Consider the following 21,127-nt stretch of genomic DNA (forward strand, 5'->3'; position numbering starts at 1 on the left):
AACCCATTCATTTTTGGACTCGTTCGGGAGCGCCCTCTAGCGTTAGAGGAAACCGGAAGACACTGCAGAGTGGGAATTCTCCTCTCTACAAGTTCTCTGGTATGGACTCACTCCGGGTTGCAGTTCGTTGGCACCGCCTCTTTCAGCGGCTGCCAATGAGAGGCCGACTTACTCTGCACGATGACGTGAAAGACAAACAAGGAACGTTTCTTTCCCTGTCCGGTAGCTAGCTAGCTGCCTGGCTAGCTGTGCCACTAGTGTTTGTTGAAGCGTCTGCAATAATGGTTTCGTTTCTATTGATTCTTTTGTTGTGTGCATTCGATCAGTCATTTGGAGAAAGTCAGCTTAAACTCGTCACAGTGGTGAGTACGGCTCTGAAAAACATATAACTTTAAGGTCAGTTTTGTTAGTAATAAGCTAACTGGTTAGTTTCCTAGCTAACTGTGTTTGTGATTACTCAGGTGTTTTCATCTAACAGACTGGCTTCAGAAGCAGCTGTAAATATCGCGTGAGGGCTGGTCTATCGGGTTTCCAACGAGTGGGATGTGTGTTTTACTTGAAATGTCAAGTGCTCTCAAAAGCGACGCAACGAGTGAAAATGTTTTATAACAACGTTATACGTCTAACGTTAAATTTGGAGATATGCTATTACAGTTAGTTTAACACCGTTGATTACTTTGGTCTGGTCTTGACTTAACGAGTTAAACTGATGACAAAGCTAGCTACGTAACTTAGTTAGCACTAGTTTTCATGTCTGTTTGTGTAACAGACTTCATGCGCTTTTTGAGTGTTACGTTGCTAAGAGTTTAGTTTTCTCTGCAGTAAAAAGTGCTGACTGTCTGTCTTTCATTTGATCGCTCAGCGTTACTGGAACAACCGGACTGGTCGAGTTCTTTGAGGAACTTTGCAGACACGCTTGATTGCGAGAGCTCGATCAGCTGAATGCCTCTGTGTTTTGCTAACCTTCTTAAGTGGGCGATATGGCAACATATAACTTTAAGATATTTTCACGATGCATAATACGCATCTCGAAATTTCGTTTTGATTAGTTTCCATATGTTATAATAAACGACCAATAGTGCCGCATTTAAAATGCACTATATTTTCAAAAACTATGAGTTCAGTGATTTCACATACACTGCACAAAGTGTGATTACACAGGACTGATTATGGAGTCAGTTAATGTTCTTTAGGTATTAATGAGGTCATGACGTAATTTATTACCATAAGGATAAATATGATTTTGCCCCCACTTATTCTCAGTTATCCAGGATCATCTCTGGTCATTACTGGACCTGAGAGCTGTCACATTGGACTTCTTGTAAAGAGTGAGCTGTAAACTCATGTTTATATTTATTTGAAAGCATTCTTACTGCAAGTGGTTTTGCCTGAGTGAATCCTGTAAAAGCTTACACAGATAAGCTGTGTCACAGACATTCAACTTGTTAGATGAACCAAAATACAGTGAAATAAATGAATCACATTCATGAAATGAAAGAGCTCATTTTCTATTGAGTTGACACTTTTATGTTATTGCCAAAATAAGGATGGGATATCATAGGAATGTGGGATGTGGCAGTATGAAAAGCGAGGGCTTCTCCAGTCACGGATCCTCAGTCAGCTACTGCTTAATGTTCTGTCTAAACGTACTTGGCGGGTTTTGTTGTTAAACGTTTATTAGAAGAGCTCTCTGTATCTTTAAGAGAGATTGTCAGGGCATGTATGATATGCGTGATAATGACTCTTTAACTTGCTGAACAGAAATTGTAGCCCTAGGAAAAAGACAATCTCCTAGAGGTGGCTTCTCAAATGCTCTGGCCTGTAAGAGGGTTGGGTTGCAGGTAGCACTATGCTGATGCCATACACCAATAGCTAGAGGTATAATGGAAGTTGTTTTAGGTTTGATATGATTTGAGTTCAAAATTAATTAACATTGCATAGCATTAATTATATACAACTCCAATTAGTGTGGAAATTGCAGATGCTATTTCAAAATGGAAAATAACATGCCCTTGTTCTAAGACACAGTACCACAGCAGTAAACAGTATAAAATAAAGGAAATTTTGGGCTGATGCCGATATCCAATATTTTTCATCCACATAGTTGAAAACGCAAAATAAAACATTTGTTTCATTTGTTTATATATATATATATATATAAAATTTTTCCATTGTTCAATACAGTACTGATACTGTTACATATATATACAAAATGCATAATATTGAATGTATGGTAGCCTATTGACATAACATTTGTCCTCAGTGAACATCTGTGTGCAAGTCTTAGTATAAATTTCTAAATTTGTAAAAAGATTATGATGAACTGGGCTAGACTGACGTGACACAGTATAACAATGTAAGCTGTTATACTGCAAATTGTAATTCAAAAATCCATACTTGATGTTAGTCATTATGTAATATATTGCCAGTGATGCGAGTTGGACTGGCAAAACTAGATTAGATTTGACTGGAATATTAGCCCTAAGTAGGAGGCACTCTTTAAGTGCTGCCAGCAAACATTTTTGATTACTGTTGCATAGCCACAGCACACAACAAATATAAATTGATGACTAGAACCAAAGAGGCTCCACTGAATTCCACAATCAACTCAACTATGTTAAACTGACCTTGATTGGCAGCTTTGATCAGCAGTAGATCTGCTTTTATTCTTGGATCTGTGTTATTCTTTTCTTGCCATTTCTAAAGATCGCAGAGTGATCCATGTATTATTATTTTCCAGGGCTGCATGATTTATTCATATAACAATAGTAATAATAATAATAACAATACAAATAAAATATTAAATAATGAAATAATAGCACATTTTAATGCCAGTGGCAACTCGAAGTTCTTTACAGACAGGTGATAAAACAAAGTTAAACAAGAAATTATAAGTGTGCATTTAGAATCGGAAGACAATGACACAGATCAAATTAAAAGATAAATACGAGACATAGGGTTTTAATTAAATGCTAAGTTAAAGAGAGACATGTTTAGATGCTCCTTAAAAGTGAGCACTGAGCTTGGCTGTTTAATAAAAGGTGGAATTGAGTTCCAAAGTTTAGAAGCGGAATAACTGAACGAGGCCTCTCCATGTTGTCTGTATTTTACAGAGGGTGTCTGCAGAAGACCACTATCTGCAGAGCTTAGATTACGTGCTGGAATATAAACAGACACACACTCTGTGACGGAAGCGGGTGCTAGGTCATTTAGAGCCTTAAAAACTGGTAGCAGAACTTTACAATCTATTCTGAACGATACAGGTAGTCAGTGCAGTTCTTTCTAACTGGGAGTGATATGAACTCTCTCTTTTTTTCTTTTTTTTTTTTTTTTTGTTAGAATCTGCACTACTGCATTTTATCCGAGTTGTAAAGGATGTAGTAAAGGATGTAGGCCTATTGTTTTCTTAGGAAGTCCAGTAAGACGAGCAAAGCAGGTTTCCTACTGACTCCAGTCATATTCCAATTCTGTTACTACGTGTTGTGATTAGTGATGTGCACAGATAACAGAATCATTTATGTGTCTGGTGGCAATCGGCTGAATAGATCATCAACATTGGACAAATGTTTGTTGCAGCAAATGCGTCATCATCAGTATGTTGTGGAGGAGCAGAATGTTTAGGTGATGCCGGGCCACTGTGCTATAATATCTGCATCTTATTTATTTTACTGCAGTGATAAATTTCGCCATACTGCTAATCCAGGTAGACCTATTCCCAGTTTGTACATACTGTAAATAGAAATACAAAATGCTAAGGATAAATGACGTAAACGTCTTTGGCAGCCAAGACGATTGTTTGAAACTACTTATCTTGGCAGGAAGTGTGCTTTTTATTTAGTAAAAACATTCTGGGCCAGTTTCCTAAACATGGATTAAGCCTAGTCTTGAATTATGATGGGATTTAGGATTAGGCTTAATCTGGGTGTGAGAAACTGGCCTTTTATAGCCAAACATTAATAAAAAGAAACATAATTGCAGCAAAATATAAGAGGAAGGTATTGTTTTCAGCAAAGCTTTTAATAACTTGGTTTAGAAGAATACAGTAAGAAGAAAATATGCTACTGCATAGATTTTGTTAAATTCCATCAAGAGCATGCCTGATTAAGTTTAATGAGGAATTGAAATTAGTTTTTGACAGATAAATATATGGTAGTTTATTTGTATTTATTCCAATATTTGTTTTTGTTTTTTTCCCCTTTATAAAATATACTACCCAAATAAATTGTTATATACACATATGTACAGTTATCTAAAATGCCATTTGCACAGCACTGGCCCACAGTTCCCATATTGATGTATGCTTAATTGCAGTCATGCTCGGACATAATTGTGAGACTTTTATGTTACAGGTAAAAAGACTGATCTGCATTATTTTAAGCAAAATTATTTACATTTGTGCAATCGTGTGACTGCGTTGATTTGTCAAAACACCCACAGAACCAATAATGAAGTCTGTGATTGGTCAGGACGCTCACAGCCTACAATATATAACTTTGCTGTTGAGTAGAGGGGTCATTTGCATGCTGCCACCATCAGTGATATTTGTATTGCACAGGCTAATATTGCTAAAAATTAGCAAAGAAGATATTGTGCAACTGTAGTGTTTTCCAGATCGGCTTACATTTACATTAAAGGTGGCAATCTAGTGTCGTTTTCACCACTAGAACAACATGTTTTAAGAAATCATGTGAAAATATTCTATTTATAAATCCTATTAGACTCACTATTATAATCCTATCAGACTGAACCCTCTGTCTTCATGTTTGCTTAGCTGTATCGCCATGGAGACCGGTCTCCAGTCAAAGCGTACCCCACCGACCCGTACCAGGAGAGTGCGTGGCCACAAGGATTTGGACAGCTTACTCTGGTACTGTTCAAACACACATCTATATGCATATGCATACAATCTCATTCACACACTCAGTTTCACAATTATTTGGTTCCATTGGTTCAATTTGGAATGAAACAAAAGAACAACTGAAAAGTATGACACAGTCTGCCTTAATTGTAATTATATTTCATTCGGTGGTAAGGGAAGATTTGTCTTCAGTACAGTTGTTTTACCCTTTACTACCACACACTTAATTATACAGAAGTGAGCCATATTAGACTTTTTTCTGGTTAAGGAGAATTTAAGATCTTCACAGAAGCTTTGTACTGTTTGGCCTTTTTTGTAATTGATGTACTGGTGTAATTAGTACAAATAAGAGAATTTTTGGTCGCCCTTTCCTCATTTTGCTTGAGTGCTTGTGACAAATTACCCATTTACACCTGTAGAAGTCAGTGTTTGAATATTCCGTTTTACAGGCTTCACTGCATGTTTTCTTTTGTGTTTTTGTTGGTTTTTGTGGCTTTCACTGTTAAACTATCTTGTTTTTGTGTCTACAGGATGGGATGCAGCAGCACTTTGAGCTGGGCCAGTTTCTGCGAAAACGCTATGTGGGGTTCCTCAGTGAGCCATACGTTCGATATGAGGTCTGTGTTATTCACTGAACTGGTTTGAAAGTGGTTTTAAAAAGCTTATATCATACATTTTACTTATTTTTTCCTCTTAAGGTCTATTTATGACATGTGAGAAGGTTTATGTAATGAAGTCATAATAAATTTTTCCGTGGGCATTTGCAACCTCTATTTGTCCCTTAAAGTTATATGGTCTGTTTGTATTACTGTTCCCTCAAGACTCATATAAGAAATAAATGAATGTGATTGTGTTTCCTTTATTGTTCCTCAGTTAAAAAGCAGTCCAGGATGAAACACTACTTATAACTTTAATGAGAATAGGTGGGGTTAAACTTCTGTAGGATGAATATGTGGATGTATTTATGTGGCATCATAAAAACAGTGAGTTCACAATTGGTTGCTGGAGCTTTAACAGTTTTTAAACTCATTTTATTTCAGAACAGTTACAAAAACATTTCTGTGTTATGAGCCCTTTAAGCCTGTCACTGTGATACTGACCCTTGATCACCTTAGACTGACACTGAATTCTGGACATTTTGGTTTTAGAAAAGTGTTTTATGAGCATAGCAATGCTGTATGGAAAGAGCGTTTAACACTGCACTAAAATGCTTAAATGTGGTAAACAGAATGTCCAGAAAATACTGAGATTCAATTTTAAGTGAAATTTGCAAAGTTTAATATTAATTTGTTTAGGTCACTTAAAGGAATTGCCATTTATTGCATGTTTTGACTTCTGCATTTGACAGTTTTATGGATGGTTTGCCATGCATAAAATAATATCTTTCCTAGTGTTATTGTGGATTAGTAGTGCACTGATATGAAGGTGGTCGTGTACTTTTACAGTGCTGTTCAAAATAGGACGTTGTCCTTTCTTAGTCTTAGTCTTTCTAATCGGTTAAAGTGATTTTAGTGTGTATTCGTGAAAGTTATGTTGGACATAGGTTGGACCCTTAGTATGTGCAGCAGCCGTTCTACAGTAGTTAATGAATGAAGACTGCTTTTTCAGCTGAAACCTGAGTACTGGTTCTGTGTGAGCATGATGTGTGCAGGATAAATTTGTGGGTTTAGAGGGAAGCAGTGCAGTCAGACATGCTGGTGTCATACAGCTTGTCATTTCAGCCCATCTCTGTGAATGGTGTCATTCCTGCAGGTAATTATTATTGTTGCTGGCTAGGCTACTATTATTGCTGCCATGTATGTTTGTAGACTTGCTTAGATTAGTGTTATTACCCAGTGTCGCTACCTCCCTGTTATGGCCTTAAATGTTCAAATGTGCATTATTTTGTCAGAGTTCAATACAGTATATGGACATTTTATTACATCATAATAAGAGATTCAGAAAAACTTTGAGCAATGTAGAAGGCAAATGGAGTAACTAAAGAAAGCAGGACTCATGAAAGTCACAGTGTGGTGTTGTGCAATAAGATAAGATAGACTTTTATTATTTATTAAGTTTGCATTGTTACAGCAGAATACACAGTAAGCAGATAAAGAGCAGTAAGTAGACAAAGATGTGCATCATACAAAATACAAAATATAAGATGTAGAAATAAATGAATAAACAAGGCGCCGGTTAGCAGAAAAATATAAAAAATGAAAATAGAATTAAACTATACAAATTTACAGTTTACATGCAGTTATATGGATATTGCACATTTCTGAGCAGGTAATGACTGGATATCACACAGAAATTGTAGATATTGCACAGTAATAATTACAGATATTGCGCAGAATGTGTGTATGTATTGCACTTGGACCATTCTGTCAGCAGCGGATATTGCACATTAATTGTAGGTAGGATACGATATAGGTCTATGTGGTGTGTTCATGATAGAGTGCACTGTGATAGAGTGAGGTGTGAATCCATAGTGTGTTTATGACCGAGAGTGTCTGAGTCTCTGCTTGGGGAGGTTCTGATTGTAGAGCCGAACAGCAGTGGGGAGAAAGGAGCTGCGGTATCTCTTTTCCGCATCGCAGGTGGAGAAGCCTGTCACTGAAGGAGCTGCCCAGTGCTGCAACTGCCTCCTGTAGTGGGTGAGAGGGGTTGTCCATTATGGATGCAAGCTTGGCCAACATCCTCCTCTCCACCACCTCTCCTACTGGGTCCAGCGCACAGCCCAGGACAGAACTAGCCTTCCTGATAAGCTTGTCCAGTTTCTTCCTGTCTGCTGCTGTAATGCCACCTCCCCAGCAGACAATGCCATAGAAGATGGCTGATGCCACCACAGATTCATAAAAAGTCAAAAAAAGTCCACCCTGTATTCCAAAGGACCGGAGCCTCCTTAGCAGGTGGAGTCTGCTCTGGCCTTTCTCATACAGGGTGTGTGTGTTGTTAGACTAGTCCAGTTTGTTGTTTAGATGAACACCCAGGTACTTGTAGGACTTGACAATCTCAATGTCTCTACCCTGGATGTTCACTAAAGTGGGTGAGGAGTGAGGAATGTGCTACATGCAAACATAGCAGTTCACAGCAGCGCAACGATGTTGTATTTTTATTAGAAATTAGAAGAGAAAGTATAAGCTCAAATATGTAACATAACCACCACGTCTTCTGCTCCTGCTCATAATGGCAAACTATTCCAAGTGGTTATTGTGTGTGTGTGTGCATATAGCTGCATGAAAATTGTAACTGGAAAGCCAGCCTACATCGCATTTCATCATCGTGTATCATCACTGTTCATTTGACTTGAGAGGGGCATATATATATATATATATATATATATATAGTAGTGTATTGCTATATTATAATATTTTATATATTATATATAATATAAAGTCCGAGTTTGGCGGTTGCCAGGAGAACGGGTACTTGTCTGACTGCATTGTTCCAAGTGTAAAGTTTGGTGGAGGCGGGATTATGGTGTGGTGTTGTTTTTAAGGAGTTGGGCTCCGCCCCTTAGTTCCAGTTAAAGGAACTCTTAATGCTTATATATATATATATATATATATATATATATATATATATATATATATATATATATATATATATATATATATATATATATATATAATATTTTTTATATATATATATACAGTGAGTCCAAGAAGTATTTGATCCCTTGCTGATTTTCTTTGTTTGCCCACTAATAAAGACACTATCCTTCTGCACTTTTAATGGTAGATATATTCTAACATGGAGAGACAGAATATCAAGACAAAAATCCAGAATATAATTTTAAAGAATATATTTTAATTAATTTGTATTTCAATGAGGAAAATAAGTATTTGATCCCTCTTGCCAAACACACTCAATACTTAGTGGCAAAGCCTTTGTTTGCAAGCACAGCGGTGAGACGTTTGTTGTAGTTAACCACAAGTTTAGCACACACACCAGGGGGAATTTTGGCCCACTCTTCTTTGCAGATCCTCTCTAAATCACGAAGGTTGGTGGGCTGTCGCTTGGCAACTCTGACCTTCAGCTCCCTCCATAGATTTTCGATCGGATTGAGGTCTGGCGACTGGCTGGGCCACTCCATGACCTTAATGTGATTTTTCTTGAGCCAATCCTTTGTTGCCTTTGCTGTATGTTTAGGGTCGTTATCATGTTGGAAGACCCAACCACGGCCCATTTTCAGATCCCTGGCAGAGGGGAGGAGGTTGTCCCTCAGGATTGTGCGGTACATGGCTCTATCCATCTTCCCAGTGATGCGGTGAAGTAGCCCTGTACCCTTGGCAGAGAAACACCCCCAAAACATTATGCTTCCACCTCCATGCTTGACGGTGGGCACAGTGTTCTTGGGGTCATAGGCAGCATTTTTCTTCCTCCACACATGGCGGGTGGAGTTGAGGCCAAAAAGTTCAATTTTGGTCTCGTCTGACCACAAAACCTTCTCCCAATAACTTGGTTCATCTTTCAAATGATCATTGGCATACTTGAGGCGCGCCTCCACATGTGCTCCCTTCAGCAGGGGTACCTTTCGGGCACTGCAGGATGTGAATCCATTGTTGCGCAAAGTGTTGCCAATTGTTTCCTTGCAAACTGTGGTCCCAGCTGCCTTCAGGTCATTTGCTAACTCCTGCCGAGTGGTTGCAGGACGATTTCTGACCGTTCTCAGCATCATTGCCACCCCACGAGGCGAAATCTTCTTTGGAGCACCGGGCCGAGGTCTGTTGATTGTCATGTTATACTCTTTAAACTTTCTGATAATTGCACCAATAGTTGTTACTTTCACATCCAACACCTTACTAATCTTTTTGTAGCCCATTCCAGCTTTGTGAAGGTCAACAATTCTGACTCTGAGGTCCTGTGACAGCTCTTTGGTTTTACCCATGTTGGAGACTTGAAATCTGTGTGATCTGTCTGATTCTGTGGACAGGTGTTTTTCACACAAGTGATTAGTGAGAACAGGTGGCTTCAGGTCAGGTAACAAGTTGATTGGGAGTGTCTAACTGGTCTGTAAAAGCCAGAACTGCTAATGAATACTAAGGGATCAAATACTTATTTCACTCCATGAAATACAAATCAGTTAATATATATTCCTTAGATTTATTTTCTGGATTTTCTTTTTAATATTCTGTCTCTCCATGTAAGAATACATCTACCATTAAAAGTATAGAATGATCATGTCTTTATTAGTGGGCCAACGAAGAAAATCAGCAAGGGATCAAATACTTCTTGGACTCACTGTGTATATATATATATATATATATATATATATATATATATATATATATATATATATATGAAAGAAAGAAAGAAAATTTGTGTGTATGTATATATGTTAGGGCTGGAGGGGGGGACTCTGTTCTTAGATGCATCGTGATGCAGATGGAACATGAACGATTCTCGATTGACTCACAAATGTCTAAAATCAATTTTCTAAATTTTAATTTATATATATATATAGTAGTGTATTACTATATTATAATATTTTATATATTATATATAATATAAAGTCCGAGTTTGGCGGTTGCCAGGAGAACGGGTACTTGTCTGACTGCATTGTTCCAAGTGTAAAGTTTGGTGGAGGCGGGATTATGGTGTGGTGTTGTTTTTAAGGAGTTGGGCTCCGCCCCTTAGTTCCAGTTAAAGGAACTCTTAATGCTTCAGCAGATCAAGAGATTTTGGACAATTTCATGCTCCAGTCTAACCTCAAAAATGCGATTCTGCATGGTCAAAAATTCCCATAAACGCACTCCTAAACCTTGTGGAAAGCCTTCCCAGAAGAGTTGAAGCTGTTATAACTGTGTGTGTGTGTGTGTGTGTGTGTGTGTATGTGTATGTACATATATATATATATATATATATATATATATATATATATATATATATACACACACACACACACACACACACACACACACACACACATATATATATATATATATATATATATATATATATATATATATATATATATGAAAGAAAATTTGTGTGTATGTATATATGTTAGGGCTGGAGGGGGGGACTCTATTCTTAGATGCATCGTGATGCAGATGGAACATGAACGATTCTCAATTGACTCACAAATGTCTAAAATCAATTTTCTAAATTTTAATTTATTATGTAATGTTGACAGAACATAAAGGTCGGAACTAACAAAAACACAGGTGGATGAGCGAGAAATCCGACCGGCATCCTCTGCATTAAAAGCTAGATTAGGTCAGGAGTCACAACCTAAATGTTAAGAAGAGCCATTTTGTCCTTTCAACAAAAATCAAACTACCTTGGGAGCCACATCATTTAATGTCCAGTATGTCTCAGTATATGATCATGTCCTAATATACGTTAAAAATATAAATAAAAACTTTGACTTTGCTCTGCTTTAAGCTTTAGGTATAGTCGCTTTCCTCACCTTTCCCTCAGGATACTTCTCAAACTGAATAGTTTTTTGTAAAATGTCTCTCAACGTTCGGCTGTTTTATGAGGCTGAAGCTGCTTTTTATTCGCAGCTTCTTGTTCAAATTTTCCCGTTCCACTTTAAATGGTGCCTGAGGCGAACGACAGGTTCTCATTGCAGATGTAATGTATCAGGAAACCAACTGCAGTGCTTATAAAGATCCATTTGTCTCCAAATGTTCAAGCAATATCAAAGCTTCTACCCAAATTGGAAGTGAATTGCAAACTCTGTTTGCAACTTTTATTTCCAAGAATTAGTGTCTGTTCTGTGTCGTTGAGAACCAGGGCTTTCAAGCTATGCTGCCAATATACAACGTCCATTGTCGAACATATTTTACTGACACAGCGATTCCCGACGGCTGTAACATGATGCGTAGACACTGCCGCAGGATCTTATTTCACCTTTCATCTGCAATAAAAATGAGCAGTTAGAGGCAGCAGCATCTCATGTGCTCCAAACAAGAGCAGTGAATAAGAGCCTTCCAGTTTGCTTTCTAAACCACTTCCATTTGTTTTATTAATAAAAGGTATTGGAAGTAAATTCATTATGGACCATTACAAATATTTTGCTTTAAAAGTGCAACGTTGTCACACAGTGAGAAAATAGAAATCTTGTATAGAAAAAAAGATGCATCAAGATCAATAAAATCATATACATGTCATTCATGTCAGCTGTAAATATAATGAAGTTTAAAGCAGAAACCGCAGAAACCTTTAGTCAATATTGTTGCCTAAGCAGACATGCCCCTCTCAAGTCAAATGAACAGTGATGATACACGATGATGAAATGCGATGTAGGCTGGCTTTCCAGTTACAATTTCATGCAGCTTTAATGGCTTGAAACCTACATGAAACTGAATTGCATAAGGTAAGCCATCCTGTAACTTATTTGGAACTCAGCTACAGCAATTGTAAGCATTTCAACTTAAAAAAAAAAATTCTTTAACATGTCACATGATCATGTCAAACTGCGTGCTTTGAAACATTTGATTTCACTGGAAGAATGGACAAGAAACTAAAACAGAATAGATACAAGACAGAAGACAAAGATGATAAACAGACAGTGACAAATTGAAAGGTAGTGACCGATGGAACAAATATTCTAAGAAAGCTTATTAAGTTCGAAGTCGTGTTTTAATAATGCATTTTAAAACAAATACAATAATGTTGATTGATTTTTAAGTGCATAAGGTCTGATGTTACTAAATAAAACCCTTCAACAATAAGACATGGTATTGAGCGCATCTCTGCCTAGAGGCAGAATAAAACATCAGTGGAGTGTATATATTTTGAAATTAAGAGTTAAATGGAGACAAGTATATTGAATCAATTACTGTTGTGTAAAGATCTTGCAGTACTGGTTGGTTTAGTCCCATCCTCAGGTCAATGTCTTTACTGCTCATGTTTTGCTTTGTGTTCTGCAGATTGCTGTACGGAGCACAGACTACGACCGGACTCTGATGAGCGCTGAATCAAATCTGGCTGGTCTCTACCCACCCAATGGATCGCAAGTGTTCCATCCTGGCTTGAACTGGCAGCCCATACCCATCCACACCGTACCACAGGATGAAGAGAAAGTGCGTCTGCACCTCCCCTCTACATCACCTTAGCTCTGCACACAATTCCATATTGCAATTATGGAGTCTACTGTTCCTACAGATATATTTAAATACAGTGTTAATTCCTTTTGTGATGTAAATTAATTCAAACGCCCAAAGAATACTTGTGATTGGTCAGAATGCTCACAGCGCACAGTAAAACATTCTGTGATTGGTTAGTGGTTCATTTGCTAATTGCAAACTTTTGCAAAATGGGTATTATGAATGCCAATACCACATTACCAATGAAGAAACTATATCTTGCTTATCCAGATCTATTCAAAGCAGCAAACTGTCAAGTTTGGTTAAGGCATTTGCAATTACTGATGTGTTCTGCTGATTAAAATAGTATTACAAAGCAGAGATGTTGAGAGACTGAGCGTCTCTACTTTGTAGTAATGTTTTAATTCAGTTCTATTCAGTTTTATTTGTTTACCCTATTTACCACAGTGTTTGTTTTTCCAGTTGCTCTCCTTTCCCCTACCAAACTGCCCACGCTACAATCTTCTCATGAACGAGACAGAAAAAACTGAAATCTTCCTCAACATGACCAAGACTTATGGCGTGAGTCTGCACTTGCACAGATGTACCTCAACTATGCATAATAAGCTCCTCTATCTGTCTATCTTAAGACTTATTCAGTAACTACTATGGAACTAGCAGTTCTGCGGTTATGGGAGTTTAAGGCATGTATTGGTCTCTTACTGTTTATTTAGTCCTTTTTTTTCTCTACTATTTTTTTCTTGTTCAGTAACATCTATACAACTAATATGTTGTGTTATTATGAGAGAAAGGAAATGTGGGCCTGTATGCAGGCCTTTGGGCTTTAAAGGATTAAGCAGCTCCTTACTGATAACATGTTCAGTGATAAAATATGAATAAACCTGTTTGAGATATTGGTGAACTTCAGTAGTTGCAGTGTGCAGTGTATTGAATAGTTTCCTTGTTTTTTCGAGAAGGATTTCCTGAAGATGGTGCGGAATAAGACTGGTGTGGAGTCAGCCTCAATCGAGTCAATATGGAGCATCCATGACACACTGTTCTGTGAGGTGAGATTCTCATGTGACATCATGTATTGTTGCTGAAAATAATAAGAGGTTGCACAGTATCAGTATTGGCAATAGAGAATGCAATTATCATTGAGTAATTTCTCACACGTCAGCAGATGGACCACTTCTGTAGTGAGCAACAGGTTGATGTAATCTGGGCAGTCCAGAAATGTTACCACTGTTACCTTACAGAAAATAATCTGAAAGTAAATGGCATTGATACCTGCATCTCTAATAATAATACACCCTGAAATCTTAATGCCCTGTATTATTTAAATTCATGATTACTTTTTAATTAGGTTAGTATTGGACCCTCAACTCACCATCAGTAAGTTTGTACATGTAGCAATAACACTGTTTTTTTCCACACTTGCACTATTGTGTATAATGCTAGTACTGCTTGAGTGGCTAAGCAGGGTTAAAGCCTTGGACAGCTAGATGTGAATCCTGATTCTCATTAGAATATTAGGACCACCCCAGAAACTCCTCATAAAAACCGCTTTTGGTAATGATTTATGTTGTACATTATATTATATGTTCTATATAATTACATTAATACACAATTATAACTTGTAAAATATTTATTTAAATCTAATGAAGTAACATCAAATGTATATATACCTTTAGTATCATAAACCACATTCCCTGGGACTTTAGGCTATGTGACATTTGTAAAATTGCAAGTTTAGTTAGCTGTATTACCACACACACACAAAATGTGAGTAGATGCAGCTGGCTCCAAGTTGATGGAGAAATTCACACTGAGTTCTTTGTTTGAGATTAGTTTCACTTTTCTCTTTCCTTTCTTCAAACTTTGGACATCACCTGACTGGGTAAATCCATGTCATGATGCCCAGAATCAGTCCAGAGTCTTTCTTTGTAACTGCTGTAGTGGAGTGATCAGCATGAGCAGTTAAAGGAAAGCATATCTCTTGAACTGAGACTTCACCATCGAGCACAACCTGCATTGTCTTCTCAGATATTGCTAGACCTGGGATGCACTGATACAGCTCCTGTTACAGAGTGGGTGTGTTATGTCAGGACACCAGTTTTCTATTTTGTGTGAGTTTGCATTCAGACTAATTCAGTGCTGTGCTACCCTGTATTAACGGCAAAATATGCACGCACTCACTCACTCACTCAAAGCTACTAAGCTTCCTGGGTCACGTGGGATGTTGGAGCCTATCCCTGCTGTCATTGGGTAGAAGGCAGGGAACACCCTGGGCAGGACACCAGTGCATCACATGAATGCATATGTCTGTCAGAGCAGACACAGACATGTGCAATCACACACATACACACTTGGGGGGAAGCATCTCCAGTTAACCTGAACGCATGTCTTTAAGCTCAGCCTGTATCCAATTCCATGTCTGAGCTGAGATTGTGAATTTGGTTCATAAATGTCTTTACAGCTAGGCAAGCAGAAGTAGGAAATTACAGAAGTTTGTCACATGTATCTCCAGGCCATCATGTTAGGATAGAGCCTAAAAACAGAAGTGTGACTGTCCACATGTGGATGTGGTAATCTGAGTCTCTTGGCTGGTTGATGGATGGACTCCTTGATGAGGATTTTGAACTTTTAAATGACTTGAGACATATTTTTGCTTTGAGTGACCTTATACCTTAATTATGTTTAAATAATTTGTTTTCATTAAACAATGTTTCATTTTCTCACTACCAAAACAATTGTAGCATTACTGAAACTGCGCCAAAACTTACCAAATGTTTTGATGGTAACAGTTTTAGATCATTTTGTGTATAACTCAGCCAGTGCTTTTGAATAATTATGAACAATTTCTGTCAGATGCCCAGTCAATGCATAACTATACAAGAATATATCACTTTTGATTAATCAGAACAGTTTCTTTGTTTTATGCATGGAGAAACTTTTGGATAAACTTTGGATCGTGTTAGTCTGGGTCTTCACTCCAGACCTGTTCGCCCTGGGAGACCCTACCAGGAGTATATTGCTCCCGACGACTTAGCTCTGAAGATCCCTAGACCACACAAGCCCTTCCGCCACGACAAGGCCCCGATCCCCGATTGTTTTTGTTTTTTTATGATAACTTATTCATGTCTTACATTTAACATACAAACCCCTCCCCCAGAAATAATGAAAATATTTAGTACTGTTTATCTGATAAGATGCTGAGATTTTCGTATGGAGTGACAAGGATGGACAAGATTAGAAATGAGCAGATCAGAGGGACAGTGAAGTTGGAGCAGTTTGGAGATAAAGCCAGAGAGGCCAGGTTGAGATGGTTTGGACATGTGTTGAGGAGGAATAGTGGATATATTGGTCAAAGAATGTTGGAGATGGAGCTGCCGGGTAGAAGGAGAAGAGGTAGACCTCAGAGAAGGTTTATGGATGTAGTGAAGGTGGACATGGAGATGGTTGGTGTAAAAGTAGAGGAGGCAGTGGATAGGGCAAGATGGAGGCAGATGATCCGCTGTGGCGACCCCTAAAGGGAGCAGCCGAAAGAAGAAGAAGAAGTACTGTTTATCTGATGGTGACAAGTCTTGTAGTCTACCAGGTTAGGAATCCCATTTCTCACACTTATCTTTTAATAACTTTCTGAACTTCAGTTTTGGAAATTCCAGTTTTTCACTTACTTTCCTTGGGCTTTGACTAACATTAATAACTTAATTGCTATTTTGACTGGAAATTTAACAGATGAAGAGTGGTCTCTGACTTTTGCACTGTACTGTATCTTAATTAATCAATGTAGGTGAAGTAATTCATTAATTTGTAAGTTAATGTATTTGTTGTATTGAAACATATATTTATTATTTAACAGCAAATTATTATTTTGTACGTGCTCCAAATTTCCTAGTGTTCCCAGTGCTGATTGTAGCCATTTTTTACCTTGTTGTTTTATTTTAAAGCTGCCAACATCAAACAGCCCAGCTTTGTCAAGTTTGTCTGTGTGCAATGCGATAGAATCGCCCACATTGCTTAAAAGAGAATGCTAGTTGCACTCTATTATTAGGCACTTTCAACAGCCTGATATGGAAAGGCCATTACTTTCAGTGACAGAACACATATCTGAACTTCTCACAACAGTTTCTTTGTTTCCTTCTTTCTCTCGCTCTCACTCTCTCTCTCAGGAGAAACATGGCATGACTCTTCCCGATTGGGTGACCCCAGAGGTGATGAATACACTGTGGATTCTGAAGAACTTTGGCTTTCAGATCATGTTTGGTGTCTATAAACGAGAGGAGAAAGCCCGGCTGCAGGGAGGTCAGCGCAGAGTATTTTCATAATTTACCAGTTCCACACACCTAAACAAAGGTTCCATTATAAACCCTGTATGTGGCGTCACTTATGTGTGTTTGCATACCATTCACTTTTGCATATCATGATAAGGCAGATGTAATGAGTGAGTGGTAGAAAGACAGTGTGTGTGTGCACCGATGCACTATTCAGTTTAAATTGTGCCAATGGGTTAATGACAATTTGAAAGTGAAAGAATTACATATTACTTATGTGACGGAATTGTGTGTAACTATGTGCTTATTCATAAACATAGGTGACTTCTACTGACCAGTTAATAAGGTACCATATGCTAGCAGGTTTTACTATTTCCCTGATACATGTGGCCTAGCAGACCTTTGGCCAGCAGTGTGGTTTTAAATGGTGTTTGATCTGGTAATGGAGTAGCATCATTATGTAGACTGTATTTGAATGTTTGTGTACACACACACACTGTCCATCCACACCCTCAAAAACAAAATAAATAAGCAGATTAGGAGCACTGGCAGTGGTTACTATCTTAGAAACAGCAATTGTAATTTTTTCTTAACCTACTGGCAGGCTATTAGGCAGGGTTCTCACAGATCCTTGAAATGTTAAAAAGTGTAATATATAATATAATATAATATACACATAATACACACATAGGGATGTCCAGGCATATTGTGTATCATTCTTTTAGGGGTTAAAACTGGCGTTAGCAGAAACTGTAGTGCATTCAAAATTGTGAGAAAGGATCAGGCTGCTATGGCATGTTAGAAGCATGTTCGGTAGATTGTCTGATGGTCATTTATTCTCTCTGTCTCACTCATGTCAGGTCTGTTGTTGGATCAGATTACTAAGAATTTTACAGCTGCTGCAACTTTAGGATCCAGTGGACAGCTGAAGATGATTATGTATTCTGCGGTAAGTGAGCAGTAAATAATAATGGCTTTATAGTCAACCATGAATGGGCTTCTGATCAGAGCTCATATCTTGCCACACTTCATCAGCCCATCTTTGAACTGCCCACTGGTATTGTGGCCCAAATTCAATGTACAGTTCACCTAGATGTCAGAAATAGAATTGTAGTACAAATATCACCTGTAACATACTATGGCTGGATGGTTTTACTATCATATGTGGAGCTGTATTGTGAACTTAAGACGTCCATTGTAATGTTGAGTGGTGTGTGTGTGTGTGTGTGTTTTGTTTGTTCTTTAGCATGACACAACCATTGTGGCTCTTCAGCAAGCGCTTGACGTGTTTAATGGACTGCAGCCACCCTATGCTTCCTGCCACATATTTGAACTGCACCAGGACAACGAGTAATACAAACTTATTTCTAATCTCTGAACATGTATGCGTATTGTAATTATCTAGTATGCTACACTCTTTGCTAGGCTCGACAACTCTTTAGCATGCTCCTTACTCTTCTACCCACACACTGTGTATTTTCTTTCTTGTTCACTGTTTCTTTTTCAGGTCATTCTCAGTTGAGATGTTCTATCGTAATGACAGCAGTGTGGATGAGCCATATCCTCTAACTTTACCGGGCTGTGCCCAGCGCTGCCCTCTACAGGACTTTATCAGACTCACACGCTCTGTTATTCCAGTAGACTGGGACAAGGAGTGCCAGCTGAGCGCAGCATACAATGACACAGGTACGAAAACAAGACTGGTGAAGAAAGCACTGATTCAACGCACAGTATCAAGCAGATACAAGCAAGAAATGCTTGATCAGCTACACCAGGGGACAAAGGATGAATCTGTTTCTGTAAAAACTTTGCAGGAAAGATGACAGAACTGCTTGTTGTACAACATTACATACTTTATAAAATAAAATAAAGCTTATAACAGTAGCCAGTGTTGTTATAATACACTATAACAGAGGTGGGAACAAATCACTAAGTTGCAAGTAATTTAATTGAATTTAAACAACAACCGATACCAAAACGACAGACCTGAAAAAATTTGGCAGAAAAGATAGCAAAATGATAAATCTGAAGAAGTCACCTTCAGATTCATGGTGAATGTTGTGCTCGTTTTACCTGCAGAAATCGTTCAAATCAGTCAGAGAGAGCTGTTTCTCTTTTGTTTTTTTGTTTTGCTATCATGAGGAAAGTGGTCAGTTCGCCTGGTGAATTGAGTCGTTGAAGTCACAACAAAGTCGAGTCACAGGTCTTTCTTGATTTTCTCAAGTTGAGTCTCAAGCAATCAAATTTGAGATTCGAGTCAGACTCAAGTCCACACCTCTACACAATAATAGCTTAGTTTAAAGCTTAGTGTAGACCTTAAGTGTTGGGGGAGGGGGGGTGGCATTGTGTAGAGATGCACTGATGGTATTTTTGGTCCGGTATTTTTCAATCTTCAATCTGCTGTTGACAGTACATAAACATTTATAACATGCAGAAATGGGTATCAACGTGGATTGGCATTGTACAAAAATAAAACATTTAATATCTATAGAGCTGTAAATGCGGTAAAATGAACTTGGCGTCACCTCATCATTCTGCTCCTCAGGTGTACAATAAATGTCATCAAATATCAGTTTGAAATATCAGTCAAATCATAAACCCCTATCCAATGCTACAATTTTTTAATCTGCTGCTATCTGTATGATGCTAATATCAATGTGCATCCATATTATGTTGCATTCTTTACAGACTTTATAGATCTCACATGCATGTAGTCATTGGACTGTTGTGCAATTTAAAGGGTACTTAATTCTGTTTTTACTGTTTTTCTCCTCTGTGTGTGCTTATGTGGGTGTAGATGTTATCATTGGGCTGGCTGTGTGTGGGTGCGTTCTCCTGCTCCTGGTCATGCTGTTGTTCATAGTGCTGTGTCGTCAGAGCGAGCCAGCAATCGGCTACAGCCACATCATCAACCAGAGTGACGACCAATCCTGACAGTCATATCGGCTCTTCCAAAAAGAGGACACGTGGGACAGCGAGGACGACCTGTGAGAGACCAACCGTGGAGCCACACGCACCAGCAGCCACCATTAACTGGCACCTTCCTTCTATATTGTATCTACAAAAAGAGCTTACTTCCAAGTAACATGATAGAAGGCTTTCACTGTCCTGATCTGAGGGAGGCCCAGAAGGAGCTCAGAATGACCTTATGTGATCTGCTGAAGACTGCCACCAGCATGGTTCTATTTGTCTTCTGTCTTTCTAGGTACCTGCAGTGATTTATGCTCTTCTAGCAATTTTTTTTTTTTTGCCCTCGCAAAGTTTTTCAGATGGGTGACTACTTTTATTGTGTTGTGTTTTGATGCAGAATGTATTTTTTTTCAATGAAACTGCTATTTTTGTATGAGTAGTTCACCAGTATATGAGCTTGATTGATGTCTTGATTGATGTTTTAAGGCCTCTGCCCTTTCATCTTCACCAGAAAAAATGATCTCTTGACAAGTGAAAGCATCTTAAATAGTTAAAGGTTAAATAAAAGTTAAATGGTTAAATATGTTTCTCATTATTACAACCCCAATTCCAGTGAAGTTGGGATGCTGTGTAAAACAGAAATAAAAACAGAATACGATGATTTGCAAATCCTTTTCAACATATATTCAATTGAATACACTACAAAAACAAGATATTTAATGTTCAAATGGATAAACTATATTGTTTTTTGCAAATATTCACTCATTTTGAATTTGATGCCTGCAACACGTTCCAAAGAAGTTGGGACAGGGGCATGTTCACCACTGTGTTACATCACCTTTCCTTTTAACAACACTCAGTAAGCGTTTGGGAACTGAGGACACTAATTGTTGAAGGTGGAATTCTTTCCCATTCTTGCTTGATGTACAACTTTCTGTTGCTCAACAGTTTGGTGTCTCTGTTGTCATATTTTGTGCTTCATAATGCGCCACACATTTTCAATGGGAGACAGGTCTGGACTGCAGGCAGGCTAGTACCCACACTCTTTTACTACAAAGCCA

At 38.1% G+C, this 21,127-nt stretch overlaps 1 protein-coding gene across 1 annotated transcript; it reads left to right on the forward strand.

Annotated features, from left to right (window-relative positions):
- The first annotated feature begins 188 nt into the window (after positions 1–188).
- acp2 (acid phosphatase 2, lysosomal) lies at positions 189–20,719 on the forward strand. The gene is made up of 11 exons (XM_017709589.2): positions 189–362; positions 4,772–4,867; positions 5,389–5,475; positions 12,724–12,876; positions 13,363–13,461; positions 13,857–13,946; positions 17,055–17,187; positions 18,017–18,105; positions 18,403–18,506; positions 18,664–18,842; positions 19,954–20,719. Exons 1-11 carry the CDS (start codon positions 282–284, stop codon positions 20,088–20,090), a joined length of 1,248 nt encoding a protein of 415 aa, XP_017565078.1. The 5' UTR covers positions 189–281; the 3' UTR covers positions 20,091–20,719.
- The last annotated feature ends 408 nt before the right edge of the window (positions 20,720–21,127 follow it).

Source organism: Pygocentrus nattereri, chromosome 25 (genome assembly GCF_015220715.1).
Source record: "Pygocentrus nattereri isolate fPygNat1 chromosome 25, fPygNat1.pri, whole genome shotgun sequence".
In the NCBI taxonomy this organism is placed as follows: domain Eukaryota; kingdom Metazoa; phylum Chordata; class Actinopteri; order Characiformes; family Serrasalmidae; genus Pygocentrus; species Pygocentrus nattereri.